The 16,836-nt window shown below is 34.7% G+C and overlaps 2 protein-coding genes across 5 annotated transcripts in view; one reads left to right on the top strand and one right to left on the bottom strand.

Moving 5' to 3' along the window:
• Nucleotides 1-494: 494 nt before the first annotated feature.
• Nucleotides 495-5,653, bottom strand: mRpL50 (mitochondrial ribosomal protein L50). The gene is made up of 5 exons (XM_085958362.1): nt 5,596-5,653; nt 5,386-5,510; nt 4,983-5,188; nt 2,050-2,169; nt 495-697 (listed from the first exon to the last, which is right to left on the bottom strand). Exons 1-5 carry the CDS (start codon nt 5,647-5,649, stop codon nt 582-584), a joined length of 621 nt encoding a protein of 206 aa, XP_085814488.1. The 5' UTR covers nt 5,650-5,653; the 3' UTR covers nt 495-581.
• Nucleotides 5,654-5,864: 211 nt separating this feature from the next.
• skd (mediator complex subunit skuld) overlaps nt 5,865-16,836 on the top strand; it is a 222,147-nt gene continuing 211,175 nt past the window's right edge. For 3 of the 4 annotated variants that reach the window (XM_085958365.1, XM_085958366.1, XM_085958367.1), the window contains exon 1: nt 5,875-6,081. In XM_085958365.1, coding sequence (XP_085814491.1) covers nt 6,013-6,081 — 69 coding nt within the window. In that variant the 5' untranslated portion in view covers nt 5,875-6,012. Of the gene's footprint in view, nt 6,082-16,836 lie in introns of all 4 variants that reach the window. The other variant, XM_085958364.1, reaches the window with a different exon arrangement.

Genomic DNA, 16,836 nt, shown 5'->3' on the forward strand with positions numbered 1-16,836 from the left:
AGGTGTCGATATGTACTTATTTTTAAGTGATGTTTAGTTGGATTAAATAATCACATAACATGTTGTGTCAGTATAATGCACTAATATCATTTATTTCTAAAACAATTAACACGTTTTCTAATATTTATCTTATCAGTTCGAAGACAATTCATTAACGTTTCTTTTTAGTTCCCTGACGATAATTCCAACATTAAAAAAAATGAATATGTATTATTTTAGTTTCAATGAGCATGGCTTATTAAAACTCGACTAGGACATTCCAATGAAAACACCTTAGGTACCTATTAAATGTGATCTTTTAGTATTTTTTTTGTGATCCAACAACTATCAATTTAAGAAGTGTCAAATAACATCAAAAGCCAAACTTTGTTTCAGTTTCAATACTAATGAAAGTTGTTCCTCAAAGCCAAAATAAATAAACATTATTGTAACATTATAACATAAGTTATACTTAATTTATTGTGGATAATGTATACAAAGAAATAATAAATAAATACAGTATGTACTATGAATGTTTTATTTATTATTTATTTACACAAAAACTACATAAAAATTTTACACTACTTTGACTATTCAGTATTTTAAAGCCACGATGTCTTTGCTGTGTAACCCTTATATTTCTTCCTGTACTTCAAGCCTGTGACAATAGTTGAAGACTTCGGAAACGCAGAAACTCCCCCAAACATTGTGTCTGTTTCTGAAATCATGAATAATTACCATTTTTATAATGTGAATAGAATTTAAGAATCGGATATTAAGAATTGTGATGTGAATTTAAAATTGATGTCAGTTCAAAGAAAAATAATTTTCGCATTATAAAAAGTTATTTAAATAATGCTCTATCGAGATTTAAAAATTCTATTCTGAAAAAAATAGTTTATATTATAATCAATACAAATTAAATATGTCATAATTTCACATTCTAACCCATCACAATGACGAAGGTAGGCTGTTAAGATTCGACATAAATAGTGAAATGGTCTTTGTCGTCAGACATACATATTATTTGTTTTCATTGAACTAAGACTAGGTACAATGTGTAGTGTTTGTTAGTTTTTAAAATTCAACTGAATCCTGCCTAATCCAAGCCATGTCAAAAATTGACTAAAGCGTCAATTACATTGAGCTTCTTTACGAGCTGTTTGTTGGTGAATTTATAATCTGCCTGTAAAGTCGCATAGTGTAGTCATCGAACAAGCTAATATGTTCGATGATTACACTGGGCGACTTTACAGGCAGATTATAAATTCGCCAACAAACAGCTCGTAAAGAAGCTCAATGCAATTGAAGCTTTACACACAAATTGAAAAACTCTATGTGTACTTGCCAGACCCAAGATTCGAACCTGAGACCCACGATATTATAGGCAGACGCTTAACCAGCGCGGCCATCGTAGTTAAATAATAACTTCATTAATTTATATTCTACAAAAATGATGTAATTTGCCAATACCTGTCTGTAGGTATGTATTATTTGACTGCTGGCACTTACGTAGGTATGTAGCTATTATAAGAGACACACAATGTCAAAACAAGTGTCATACTATCATGTGACCTGAGGCTTTAGGAATTTAACCCTAATTGGCCCTCCAGTCCACACAATGTTTGTAAAATTATACTTTCATTTTGACACACTTGCTCGATACCGAAACCGTCTTACGGTCTAAACGCCTGACTGCTGTGATATCACAACTTTTTATCCCAGGTTTGAATCCACGGTTAGGTATTACCTTTCTTTAATATTTATCTTAGTGCGTGTTGTCTTTTTTTTAATGTAATATCTATTATAAAAATGTAAAATAATATTTTTTGTTCAGTAAAATATTGAATATGAAATTCAAATTCAAGTACTGTAAATATGGCTGTCCTAAGATTTTTTTCCAGTTATCTACCACAGCTTACCTACCTTCAACGGACACCCTTCGCGACTGCAATAGGATGCCAACATAACGATCTCACGAGCAACCACTAGCTGAGCCCTTCAGGACTGTATAAATTTGACGACACAAGTGTGTTTTGGGATCGATCAATATTTTGTTTATTAAATTACCTGGATGGAAACGATGATATTCGTACTGAATGTGTAGATTCTTCGGCAGTTCAATGGACTTCATTCTATCCAGAGGCACGGTTACATTAATTGGTGTGTTATAGAAATCTAGCAGATCACCTAAAATGTAAAACACGTTATAGATACACCAAGAACGGCATTTTTTTTTTTATTCATGACAATAAACAGAAGATTTTTAAAATGCAATACATTTTTATTGAAATACATACAGGAAACTTTTAATCGAGTGAGATTTGAACATTTTGTCTTTTGCTTTGGGTGTTCTGACTCAATTAATAATTTCGTGTTTCCTGGGTAATATTTCTTGTGTTCATGTTTTGACGAAAATGAGATACTGGTGAGATTTCTATTTCGGGTTGTCAACGTACATTTCTCATTTGTCTTTCTTGACATATTGGGCTAATGTATTGAAGTGAACAGTTGAACTATTGAACAGTACACTTTAATATTTTATGATCTCTTGAGAATTGCATCTGCGACGACCCCCAAAACGTCAAAGAAATAATAATGTAACCACACGGTGACAACTCAAAAACCAAATACGATAAGAACCACCCGTGAAAGTCTCTAGTGATACATGATATTTTAATTCTATAGTCGTACGGACTACTGTTTTTGTTATTGTATAAAATTGATGTGTTGTTGCTGTTGATATGTGACAATAAATAGTTCTTTCTAATGGTACATTTACATTTGACACTTATATTGTCATATTTATGTATGACACCATATTCACTTAGTGTAAACAGTAATTATATTTGTATCAGCCACTTATTTTGCGTGTGTCGATACTCACCTGTCATTTATTCTAACTACTTATATACGCAAATGTAAACACCGCGTATACGACAAGTCCAAACTTGCAGCGATATATCATCGAAGTTGAGCTGCCGTTTACTTTTATGTCAAGCATCTGACACATTATTCGTAGTTTGACTGCTGGTGAAGTTGATATTATTACGGAAACAGTATGCAATAAATTATTATCCATGATGAGTGATATTATTTAATATTATTAGACTTCACGGTAAAAGTGCACTAAGTATTCGGAACGGCCCTCAAAAATCAACTTTTTTAAAAGTAACTGCTATAAACACTAGATATATGGATAGAATGACATTTTGGCGCTTTATAAATATACTCAATTCATAAGGAATAAGCATCAATTTCACGTAGAAATATAGTTTCTCCAAGTGGACTCATCAAAATGATTGATTTTTGAGGGCCGTTCCAAATAGTGCACTTTTATCGACTTCACATTTTAAAGTTAATTTAAGTGGGTAGGTAGGTATGTAAAACTATCGATTTCAAAAACTATACCTAATTCATTAGTTTTTCTTAAATTTTATATGTAGTAAGTACATATAATATTTTATATTGCCAAGATAACTCTCCTTGAGAACTGTCAAAATATTCTCAAAATTCTTCTCGTACATCTTTTGCATCCAAGGAATAATTTATTATTACTTCCTTGCTGTTCTAGAGGTAAAAGGTTATGTGTTGATTCCTCATTTCGCCAACTTCCATTTTCTATTTCACCTGTTTCGATATTCTCTTTATCAAAAAATATTGATAAGAGAATACAACTGACAACGTTTTTGAGAAGTATACGAAATAAATGTCCGAATAATTTACAATGCTATATGTAAACACCGCATATATTTATTCCAATGTTGCCATTGAATAAAGTGTCGAGACTTTATTTCAACGAGAAGTATACGAGAATTTTATATCAGATCCCTGCAGGTGTAAACAGTAAGTGATATTTTATGTCAGACACATAAAATAAGTATAACGGTATAAGTGTCAGATGTAAACGTACCATAAGGCTACATTTTCATAATACTAGATAACACAGTTAATTTGTTTAAAAGTGTAATTTTGTAAATGGATTGGTTCCAGTACACAACGTGTCCGGAAATGGTCATGTATGTAATATTTAATAAAATAATAACATACATTTGCAATAAATGCAATTTTTAGGGTTTATCTTGGAATTCGCTGCATATTTAATTAATAAACTTTTTTTTATTCAGTGAATAATTCAGAAGATTTGAGAGTGTAACATTCTTTATTGAACATACATAATTTAAAAAATCTCTCAAATACTAACTACACACAAACCCACGTTCACTGGATTCGTGCCAATGTGCTATACCAATTAAGCCATGTCCGTCCTATCTAATTATCACGATGATATCACGCAGTTTTTACACTTTTGAAGAGAATCATAAATTAACTATGTTGAAATCGGATTTTTGACAAATGCCAGACGATAATAGTGTGAAGTTTACTACAAATTAATAAGTTTTGTAAAGCAACTTGTGGCTAATTTACGCATTAGTCTAACAAGCTACGTCTACAATTATTCGCTTTCGTCTTCAACTTCAACTTTGAAAGTGATGAGAGAGCATACGTTCTGTGATGGGTCTAGTGAACAAAAAATGCATGAATATATCGAAAGTTCTTTTTTCGAGCATGACTTTCATCGTGTCCGGAAACTTGTAAGCATGCAGTTTGCCGCATCACACTTCACCGTGAAATGATGTATCGGAAATATATGGCCGTATATTAAAGATCGTCCAATCTCTTTAGGTCGTATAGTACTGATATAAAATTCATGTCTAAATACAACACGGTTCTTATCGGTTTACACTTTACAGGATGTCAGCAGCAAACAAATTTTCAAAAAGCCGATATACTGGATTATTTGTTAGGTTTTCATTCTTGAATTCATGAATTTTGCCCGTATAGTATACGGTCATCTCTTTCCGATAAGAAAGCTCATGGTGGCCACTTTCATAATATGTGTATATAGGTTCCGTCTAGTAAGGATCGTATTCTTCAACAAATGGACTTCTGAAAAGAATATAGATTGAGGAAACAAAATATTCTCAACAAACGCAACTCACCCACTGTTTCAATAGTATGTAAGATTGAGTTTGGTACACCGTGATGAAATTCACTGTGGCAATCATTCAATAGTGAAAACCTTACAGCAGCATCTTCAATAATTGATGTCTCAGGATCTTCACTCACTCCAAACTTCGCAAAAATGCTTGACAAAATACCGCTGACATTTGCTGGGGGATCGTAAGGCTTCAGAGATCTTAAAAATCTGAAATTAGTAAGTAATACTTAATAATAAATAAAACTATTAATAAATCGAGTCTTGTCGGCTAATTAACTTTCAGTCAAATTTCATTTTGCTGAATGGGAGTATAAATTATGCTATAGTACATGTTACGGCGGATATCTTAATGACAATTAATTATCAAGGAATAATAATATAGTTATTATTTGTAAAATCCGTACCCCTTTGATGCAATTGATACACGTGTTGGTTCAAATTTAACGTGTTGACCAGGTTTGAGGTCGTTTTTACCACGACCTTTTACAACAACCTTACTGTGTTTATTTGCACATAGTCGGACGGTTACCTTTGGAAATAAAGTGAAAAATATTTATTAATTTATCATTTTTTGAATAGAGGTGTTTCATAGGCAACATAATCTATAAACTTACATTTCTAGAAAGAAGAAAACTGACAGAACTAAGCCGTTTCAAAACATTCGCCATGATTGATTGTCTCTGGTGTCGCAAGGGCAAGAATGGTGGTGATATGTAGAAACTTCATTGCAGTGTCAATAGTAATTAGTAAATTTTGTTATCTCTCTCTGTCTATAGTATGAAAATAACGCGACACGAACAGCGTACGTATGTCTTACCTTGTCGTCGTAGTCGTGAAAAATTCCACTTTCTACCGCGTATCGGCAGCACTATCGGCTTGGCTTGTTGTTTCCTATCCGCCATTTTCCAGTCGCCATTGAAAGGTGAAAACTCCTCTGGATGTTCGCGATAATTTCAAAAATTTAAGTGGTTTACTTTTATTAATAACCGTGTTAAGTGTTGTGAAATGAAAATGAAGTGTTTAGGACTACCATGACGCATCAAAACCACCCAACTAACGGTGCTAGTTTGGAGGACTGCCACACAAACTTCTTCGCCTTGGTAAGTTACTTTTACATCGAAGAATAACTGACTTACGTACGTATTTCGAAATACAGTACCGTTCTTTCCCGTGCGTTTTCGTTTTCCGCTCATACCATTCTGAATGGAAGCTAATGCGTACTTTATATTATTTGTGATACGTTAACTGTCGCCTGGTGTCATGCGGGAAGGCCGAGTCCCTAATATCATTTCACTGTACGCAAATCTCACCTTTTGAGAACGGTGCCCTAGTTTGACGAAACGTTTAGATTTCTGTCAGAATACCTAATCTCAGGGAGCATTGTGCCGTTTGCGTGCAATATAGTGTAATTTTCCAAGCGGAAAGTGTTCACAGTGGCTGCTAACGTACTTACGTTTCGGATATGTCAAAGCATTTGTCAAGTATGGCCATATTATGCCTACAGCTTATAGAGGTCATTTCTGTTGGCTCACTTCACCTGGTCGGAACTAGAACCGCTACTCTCGCGACGTTAGGATGTCGCGCGGTGGAAGTGAAATTTCATCGAGGAATGTTTCGTCAGAATGTTTCGGTTAATTCGCAGCGAAAGGTCCTCGATCGTTTCCATTATCTTATCTGCCGTGTATTAGATTTAGCATTGCCGCGGCGGGTCGTTGACGCTTCTCCGCCGATGCCTAATGCTTTAATAATTTGTGTTATTGTATTGGAGTGGACGTCTTTCGGTGGGTCGGGCCGTGTGTGAGTCGTAATTATGCAGGATCGCATCAACCATCAACTGTCAATTTATATGTCGTCAGAATAGTCAGTTTAAAAACAGTCCGGCGCGTACACCTGGCGACGTTGCCGGACCGCTCTCTATAGCCGCCTCTCTCTCCTCTCTCCGCACTTCTCTTGGCTAAATTTACGGAATTGTCGTGGAATTTGGAATGTCGAAGTAAGCCAGTCAAGTGAAGTGATGATTTTCATAATGTATTTTTCGCTTACCTGTGCAATACAATCGAAACGAATTACGGTGCATTAGTTTCTTTTATAATACACGCAACAAAGTCAACCGGTAAAACAACACCTCGGTATCTTTAGTTTCAAATATATCGTATTTCAAACGATGTTTACAAAAACGATCCTCGAATATGACAATCCATAATATTATATTTTGCATTATTGTAAGTATTTAAAAATTAACGCAGTTTTAACAATTTTATTTGCTTTTTACCTAGTGATCTATTAATAATACCCACGTATCATTAGAGACAAAGAAATCCACGCACATACCTATGTACATACATATCTGGCATTTGATGAATTCTTATCTGATCTTTTAGATACATTATGTTGTGATCAAATATGGGAATATAGACAAATTCAAATATCATAATTTTATTGCAACTATATATTTATTAAGTAAATACATTTTATATTATATTAATTTACAAACAACATTCTTAGGTAATATAGGTACCGATGCATAATTTTTAATGCATGTACCTAGGTACTTCAATAATTGTATTAGGTAAATTAGGACATCAAAAAAACATTCAATGAAATGAGTTAAAATAATAATAATATACCTACTCTACTTATTGTGAAAAATGCAATGTTATCAGCTGCCAATTGCTTTCTTTAAATAGTTTATATTAAACAATAAAACTGACGTTTTTTTGTAATTCAACTGATATAAGATAGGTATAATTATTAATTTTTGCTGCAGGCCGAGGTATAATTTCCTCACAATACAATAATCATCCGACTTCTTACATTGGTAAACAATGCTTTTCAAGTTCAGCGGTAGCCCAGTAGCCCGCGAAGCTATTTGTAAAAAATTCCAAAATCTTTGACGTATTTTTCACCATCTGAGAGTTTTAATTGCAAACATAATAAGTTGTCCTCTCAGTGGAACTCGTATTTTTTACACTCGCGGCGGCATATCGCACAGGCTAAATTTCTCAAAGGGGCATCAAACTTCTCATAAAATACGAACTTACTTATTTAATGTTTTATTTTTATGTACCAAATTATGAAATTAAACTTATAAGTTTCTTTAAGTATATATATATTTTTAATAAAACCCCTTTCGTCGCAGTAGTGTGAATTCGCCTAATCGAACCGAATCTATATCTATTCTGCCTACTTATACTAACCAGAAAAAATATATTTAAAAAAAGCTATCCTAGGTAGGTAGATCATCGATACAGTAAAGTGAATTTTCCTGTCGAATCAATGAATTGTTCATATGTAGTGGAAATGTTCATAATATTGTTTATTAGGCGGCTCTCGTGGTGCAGTGGGTAAGGCGCTCGCCTTCCACCCTAGAGTTCCTGGGTTCGATTCCCGGTCATGACAAAAACATTTATGTGTTTTTCTCAAAGCCCTGGGTGTTTGTGATTGTTCAAAATTACTAACAACCACCTTGTACGAAAAAGCAAGGATATGGTTATTAATAATTCTAAAAAAAAAAAAATATTGTTTATTATGTACCTATATCGTTCTACTGTATGAGAAGATGTCGATTTTCTACTGCTAAAAACATCAAAGAAGATTTCTATATTTTTCTTAGGCAATTAGATTTTAGAACGTAGGTACCTATCTTGGTTAGGTACCTTTATTAGTGTTATAAGACGAATAGTAGGTAGATTACTGTACTGTTGGTGTTGCCAACCGTACTATAATAATTAAAGTACATTGACCTACCTATTATAATTTTGAAGAATGTTCCTGTACTGTTGTTTTTTTTTTTTTTTTTGAAATACTACTTAGGTATAATGTTTTCATCTTTGTATTATAATCAGCTTAGAAAAAAATGGCAACACTGAGTACCTAAGTATGTGATTTGTATTAATATAGGTTCATACCTATTATATCGTTACAATGTGGATGATATGTATGTTTATCTGCGTCGTAAATTATCAACAGAAATTTCTTATCGGTTCCAAGTGGCTACTGCATAAACACGAATACATACTTCAATAATAACAATGCATTTTTTTGTATTATACTGTCATTGCCCGGTATTAATTCGCAATTATTAAGTACATGTATTTATTTTGTTTTGATAGATTTTATATTATTTTGTAGATTCTAAATTTTTTTCACACTTTCTGTGTAAGTACCTACATATTAATATTTATATCGTTTATTATAATAATCGTTGACCTGCATCCAAAATACAGTCTTTCCCACGGCTATGGGTTTCAGTGGCGAAGTGTGCAGGTAGGCTGTTAGGATCCAACATAAATAGTGACCACTAAACTTTGTCAGTCAAACTTTTTTTTCTTTGAGCTAAGATCCAATATGTAGGTAGTGTTTGTTAGTGTTTGCAATTCAATTAAACCTTGCCTAATCTAAGCCATAGTAGATAATAGTCAAAAATATTTCAAATTATGCCATTGAACATTGCCGACTCAAGTAGAAAGCCGATACATTCACAACGACTGGTCCTACTTTTTCCGCCACTCCCTTTGTTGTATATGTATGAACTGTCATTGTTCTATCTATAGGGTGCTCATGCTGACGCGTCTGTCATGTTCACACAGGGAATGGTTTGATTTGAATAGATGGATAAGTTATATGATAAATATAATACACTAGCATGAACACACCTTCTACAATTAATGAAATGCTACATATTCTTTGGAAATCGATATTACCACTGGTTTTTGCGTGTGGAGGACTAGTCTGACTTTGACAGTGCTGATGAATAACAGGAATGTATATTATTTATTAATATCGCTGATAGTTAATATATATTTGATTGAAGATTTTTTATAATTCAATTTGAAACGAGAAAGGGCGAATCAATATGTCAAGCAATCTGGGATCTGATTTTGACAGCTGAAAATTGGACCACCCGTTCGTTGTGCAAAAAGTTATGCACAGGCTTTATTAATCTAAAGATGGCGCTGCATTGAACCACTCATAATTTTAGATACTTTGTAGATAGAAGAATATTTTTATCCACAATGATTTGGTTAGGTTAGGTTAGGTTAGGTTAAGCTTTTAATGAATTTGCAAAAACTAACCAACGCCATCTTTAATTCTTGTATTCTTGATTCAACGAAAACAAATAAATATGAATGAAAAAGTGTGCACTATTTTGTCGGATTGCCAAAAGCAAACCCAAACTATTATCATTTAGTTTAGGCAGGGTTTAATCGAATTTTAAAAACTAAGGGCACCATTACGGCAAATTGTATTTTAATTAAATGAAAACAAGTATGACTGACAAAGTTTAGTGTGCACTATATATGTCGAATCCTAACAGCCAACATCCACCTTTCGCCACTGATGTATTTACTGATAAGATTTAGCCGTGGCCAAAAGTAGGATTCATTTAGGTAGATTAAATTAAAATTAAATAAAACTTCAGATGTTTTAAAATACATTGTTCACTGTGTGTAATTATTATTAATTGATTTTGTTTACGATATCTTCGCCACTGGTAGATCGTCAGTGACGAATTGGCCGCGGCGAACAGAGGACTTCGTTCTGAATAACTTTAAACTTTCCCCGGCTTTGAGACAGTCAAATTATCTTTTACGCCAGCCGGTCTATCGAATCGATTGTAACTTGTTTCGCACTGATTCGGCACCAAGTATGCGTGCGATATAAAAACGGATAGAGAGTGAGAGGCCGCCCTCCCGGTAGAGATAGCGAAGTGTCAGCGGGCAGAAGTTGATAAGGAAACCAAACCGTGTCTGCGCCGCGATGCATGGTTACCTACTATTATAATACAGTGGTGTTTGCCAATCTACACTAAATCTCTCGCCATGTTATTTAATGTATTATGATGGAGTAACGTCTGCTTTGCAAATAATAATACTATTATTTCACAACTGAACCGTACGCTAACACTAACCAGTGTTGCCAACTGCCGTTGATAAAAACTTGTCAGACGGGGTAAGAACACAAAGTTTTTGGCAGGAAAAAACGCTAGATTTTGTGAGAGTAAATTTATTTATTCTACCAAGAAAGAAATCAATACTTTTTCTTTCGCGTATCAAAGAAAGTGCAAAAATCTCTATACATGTAAAAACCACACATTTTAACAAACACGTTTCAAAATTGACAACAAATGCCTGTATTGTGTCAACGCCGTTTATGTTTCGTGTCACGTCATACCGATAATCGTCAAACCGATGTCACATTCAATTATATTAAGATACCATTTCACTACGAGGCTCCTATCGTTTCAACGTGTTAAATTATGTTGTTTTATATCTCACGCTACTAAAATAGGTACCGACCTACGAGTACCAGCATTAAGTAGGTAGGTATCTGATATTCAGGAAGTTGATGCGCATGAAAATAAATAAACTAAATATCTAGCGTACTTTCAGCACATTTGAAGCAGTTGGAGGCATCAAAAAATGCTAGTAAAAACGCCACAAGTCAGATGCATTTTTTTACAAGCTAGACGTGTATCGCGATCCGGCAAGGAAAACGCTAAATTGGTAACGCTGACACTAACCCGACTTATGTCGTCATTTCTCGCATATACATACCGGTTTATTATAAAGTGGATCTGTTCCATGGGTATATTTAAACTTGTATCTAGGTATAGATTATATTTGATAGGTAAATCGTATCTTAACATCTTACGGGTAACAAACTAACAAAGGGTTTGGACTATAACTTGATAGAATGAAAATATTATTTTAACGGTATGGTTGAATTGGTAAGTAACCAACTTGCTACAGTGGAGGCACCCCCTTATGCGATAAACCGCCATTATAATACAACAATAATTATGTTGTGAGGATTTTTTATGCTTAAATTTATTTTTAAACTAAGATGTTGATAGTTTCTTTACCACAACATTATCTGCTTTATTGAAAACCGCTACTGCTCTCAAAAGTTGTAATATTTATATTCGTTCCTTCATTCGCCTCCCTTATGCAACGCATCACCTGCCTACCCCCACGGGATGTCACTGCCCACTAGAGTGTGCGTGTTTCCTATTATGATTTAATCTATTACGGTCAAGCAAGAGAAGAAGGGCCTGGCTCGCCTGAAGACGCCACAAACTTTGGAAGCTGATGAATTATTCCTCGTAAATACGAAGTGGCTATGGTTAGTCGGATCGACGAGAGATGCTCTTCTGTTTCAAGTCTCAACTGACATTATTATGATAGGTAAACATAGAAAGACGGGTGCAAAGTCTTGGTCGCTCAAAAGATAATTCTAACTAAGATGGTCACGATTTTCAGCCATGAAGGAACGACCAAGAAAAGAAACATAGAAAAATCTTCTCTGCTTTGATGGCGTCGTTTGTAAAAGAAACTGGCGGTCTGTTTTGACTACTTCGCACCAATGACGTTTAGTCCATAGATGCTGTAAATGCGGAACATGGCTAAAATAATCGATAATGTGGTATTGTGTATTTATTGAGCTATTCTATGATTAATTTGACTTAGCTATAATTCCTCTAATGAGTAATATGGTTCCATAGTTGTAATTGGGTGAGTAATACAGTATGTATTTTTCAAACATCATCCCTACAACTAAAAGTCACCGCACGCCTCATTTATGTCATTTTCGATACAATTTTAACTTTTATAGGCTTGTAATAATTCAAGACATTTTTTTATCTCACTGCGGCGTGAATGTTGCTACAAATTAATCCGCAATGGAATTTCATGATCCCATGTATAATTCAGATTCCACCTTCATAAGGTTGTACCTACATACTTTAATGCCTAGTGCTAGTATTCAATAAATATGTCATCAAAACAATTGAAGGACGGTGTAGTAAAAAGTGACTGCTATGTACATCTTTATCTTATGTAATTGTTCAATTATTGCCTTCGCCTAACGTTTTTGATTTAAAACAAAAAAACTAAACGAAAAAATAAACGTCACGAAGCAAGACTACCGGTGATTTCAGATACTGAACAGATTATTGTCTTAAAAATATGTATTTTTTATTGTGCAATTAGCGGCTTCGTTTTTATGAGTTTTTTTTATAAATGTCAAACAATGCAACTATAGTTATTTTAAATGTTGATATAAACGGACGACGGTACCTACCTGAATATATTTAATGATCATTGCGATCTGTAAAGAAATCATCTTATTTTTGTCATGTCGACCCGTAATTCCTTATCGGAAAGTCCAACAAAATATTTCACTATCAGTGTTTCTCACTATCGGAACTTTCCCAATGATAATAGGTGTATTCTAAAAAAATATTCTATGATAATTATTATTAGGTACTGATAACGTCCCTAAATAAATAATATGTATGTGGGAAGTGAATAGGCGTTGATTTAATATTATTTCACGGGTGTCCTGAAATTTCCACTAGGTATGCGACAGGTATCTAATTAGTAATTAGTATCTATTGTAATGTAATAATCCAAGTTGTTTATTGATCATAATGAAAATGATAATAATATTGAGTTAATAACGGTCTGGACTACCTGCTATTCCAAACACATGTAATAATTAATATTACCTGTTCAAAATTACCACAATATTGTCACCGACAGGGACGTGTTAAGTGTTTCGCACTATGTAAGAATTTGTCCAGGTATCCCTTCCTGGAATTCTCTGTAGAACTCTCAACATAATCTAAACTGGTATTGAACTGGAACGCAATCCTAGTAATATAATACAGTGTATGGATCTTTAAATAAAATTTCTCGTGAAGTTCATGAATATAAATTTTGCTGCCAATGCTTACTGACAGCCACGGTGTATTCGGAAGGGTGGTGAAAAGAAACCATGTGAGACCAACAGAATGCTCTCCTTAAAGCCCCTAAATCGCTAGCTTGAAACCTGCTACGATTGTAATTAACGTGTTGTTTGTTCAATGCGTTGATCGTTGATCCCAGAGAATGATATGAATAAATGACTATAATAACCTCGACGATTTTCCATGAAACAAATGAGGCGGTCCGCTTCATCAGAAAGTATGAAAATCTTAAATCGATGCCTCTTTTTCACAATCAATTGAAGCATAAACCAACCAAAAGTGTAAAAAATCCGGCACCAATAATATTATTTCTGTATCTGTAACCATGGCCCCCACAAGGGGGGGCTGACAGGGCTCTAGCCTGGGGGCCCCGCGTGGCGCGTCTACATTATCAAGTGAGATAAACACTCATCACAAATTTGCTCTAATGGTAAAAAGTCGCCTGCGGCGCTATTTTGCTTTAAGAATATTACCATTTTAAAATATGTTATTGCGTGATGCAAATTTGGAATATTATGTGTCGATATTAGAAAACTTCATAACACAAAAAAATTTATTGAAAAATACAAAAAATCGATACATTTAAAACCCTTAGTTTTACCTGGAATATCATTTGGAAAACGTTTCTGTAGAGCGTCTGTTTTTAACCCTAGCGATAGATAGGGGGGCCATGTCTGTAACACATACTAATATTAACTATAGTTTATCGCAGATACAACATTTTCACAAGTATGCCTGCAAACCTTGCCTTCAATGTCTCCGCTCTCGTAAACACGTATGTTAGGTATTAATTGAATTAACTAGGTAGGTATAATATACTTTACCTAGGATGACTCACATATATATGACACTTGTGTAAAGTAACCTACGTGTATTTAAATATTTTACAATAAGCTACTTTTATTTTTTAATTTTATTAATGAAACCAGAGTAGATTATAAAACAGTCGTTAAATTATTACATTGTTATTCACTTGCCACTGGAGAATGCGATCTATCCGGATAAGCTTATATTATTTGAATCTCGGGGAAAGGGAAAGAACTTTCATTGGTACATTACGAAACCAGCCCAACTCAGGTGTGTTTCTTTAGCTGTTATAATATTCGAGTACCTGGGTGTGTTTCCGAGTTGACATTTTTGCGGAGGCTTACCGGTGTCATCCTTTTCCGCACTGGCAGGCGCATTTGGGGCGAATGTGAACTTTGTTGTATGGTTCTGTTCTGGGTGGGGGAAACAGGGGCATGTCACAAAAGATACCTGTGCCCCGTGCTTCCGTGCGAACGATACAACGCGGCTATTTGAAGAGGTGTTGGATTAGGGTTGCCACAAACGTGTCCCATTATGAAAGGAAAAACCCTTTGGAATCATTGGTACACGATACACCCTCCTATTCATTATCTCTAACACCAAAATGGACACGTTTTTCAGAATAGGACATCTGACGAGCATTTATAAAAACACCTCATTGAAATGTAGGTAAGGTTAATTTTAGAAGTACCTACAAACAATATGCATTTTTTATAATAAAATCTGCTGGTCGATAATAACGGTGTATTTTAAATGAACGTAGATTCGCAAATTGACTCTTATCGTAATGAAGGCAGAGTTAATTTCTCTTCGTTCAAAAAGTTTGCGGCATTTTACGGCGAGCGAGAAGGTAGGTATATTATCATTGAGGATTGTCCGTAATATTATCAAAATATAAATCACGCACACTGGTGCACGCTAACCAAGGTATTGGGAAAATGCTCCTTGGACACTCAGCATAACTTTGAAGGACGTCAAACGTTCGTTACACAACGGTATATAATAAACGGTTTGTAATGTTTCATGCCGTGAACGTCTTAAACTTATAATTTGTAATGTCCACAATACATTAAAAAATAAATTGAATTGAATGCCTGCGTAATGGGCGTGGAGACAAGGCGGGTGGTGGAGGGAAAGATAGGTTAATTTTTCAAACACTTAATCCCTATTTGTATGTTTATGAAATAATGACATTCGTAGGAGCGTATTCGGGTAGACTTCGTATGGGACAAAGGACCCTCTTAATTTTCATATTTCTTAATCTCTCTGCTCTAACTTCTTTCATCTGGGTAGAATCTCCTGTATAGCCCAGCCGTCTCACTTTAGATGTTCTGACTGTCTTATCGATTTTGGTTTTGAGTGCCTTGATTGGGTGCCGTTCATTCATTCTTAATAAATAGTAAACAATCGACGGATAATAATTATTATACAATCCAAAGTTTCTGATTCCGGGCTATATACTATCTCTGAAGATGATTCCCAATATAATCTAATGAAACCAAAGATGTTGAAAAAAATCTTATATACGAGGGTGGGTCAATAAGTCCTTAGAAAAGCCGACAGGTGGCGCGACTAGTACTGTAAGCGGTTTGTTTTCATGCAGCGGCACTACCGATTCAGTATGCTGCGAAGTTTCAATCAGATTGGTCGGGTTGTTTTTTATTTTCGTACATTTAAAAAAAAAATTTGCTTGTTTACAAAAATGGAGAAAATTGAGTTTAGAGCTGTTATTAAACATTTTAATATAAAAGGGTTAACAGCAAAGGAAATAAAAAATGAGTTGGATTTAGTTCACGGCATATCTGCTCCTTCACTTGCAACTATTTATAACTGGTTAAATGAATTGAAACGTGGTCATACATCAACAAAGGATGAACCACGCTCAGGACGTCCTGTAGAGGTGACTACACCAGAAATGATCAATAAAATCCACGATATGGTGTTAAGTGACCGAAGATTAAAGTTGAGTGAGATAATTGAGGTTACAGGGATCTCAAAAGGTAGCGTCATTTCTATTTTACATGACAAATTGGGCATGAAAAAAATTTCTGCAAGATGGGTGCCGCGTTTGCTCACAGTCGACAATAAACGCAATAGGGTGGTGGCCTCTAAAGCCCTGTTGTCGCTCATGCAACGCAATCCGGATGAATTTTTTCGTCGCTTTGTGACTGTAGATGAAACATGGATACACCACTATACTCCCGAGACGAAAGAACAGTCAAAGCAGTGGATTGCGAAAGGCGAACCATGTCCAAAGAAGGCGAAAACCGTAAAATCAGCTGGTAAGGTTATGGCTACT

Source organism: Rhyacophila brunnea, unplaced genomic scaffold, assembly GCF_057557595.1.
Source record: "Rhyacophila brunnea isolate RB1 unplaced genomic scaffold, BYU_Rbru_1.0 scaffold_7, whole genome shotgun sequence".
NCBI lineage: Eukaryota > Metazoa > Arthropoda > Insecta > Trichoptera > Rhyacophilidae > Rhyacophila > Rhyacophila brunnea.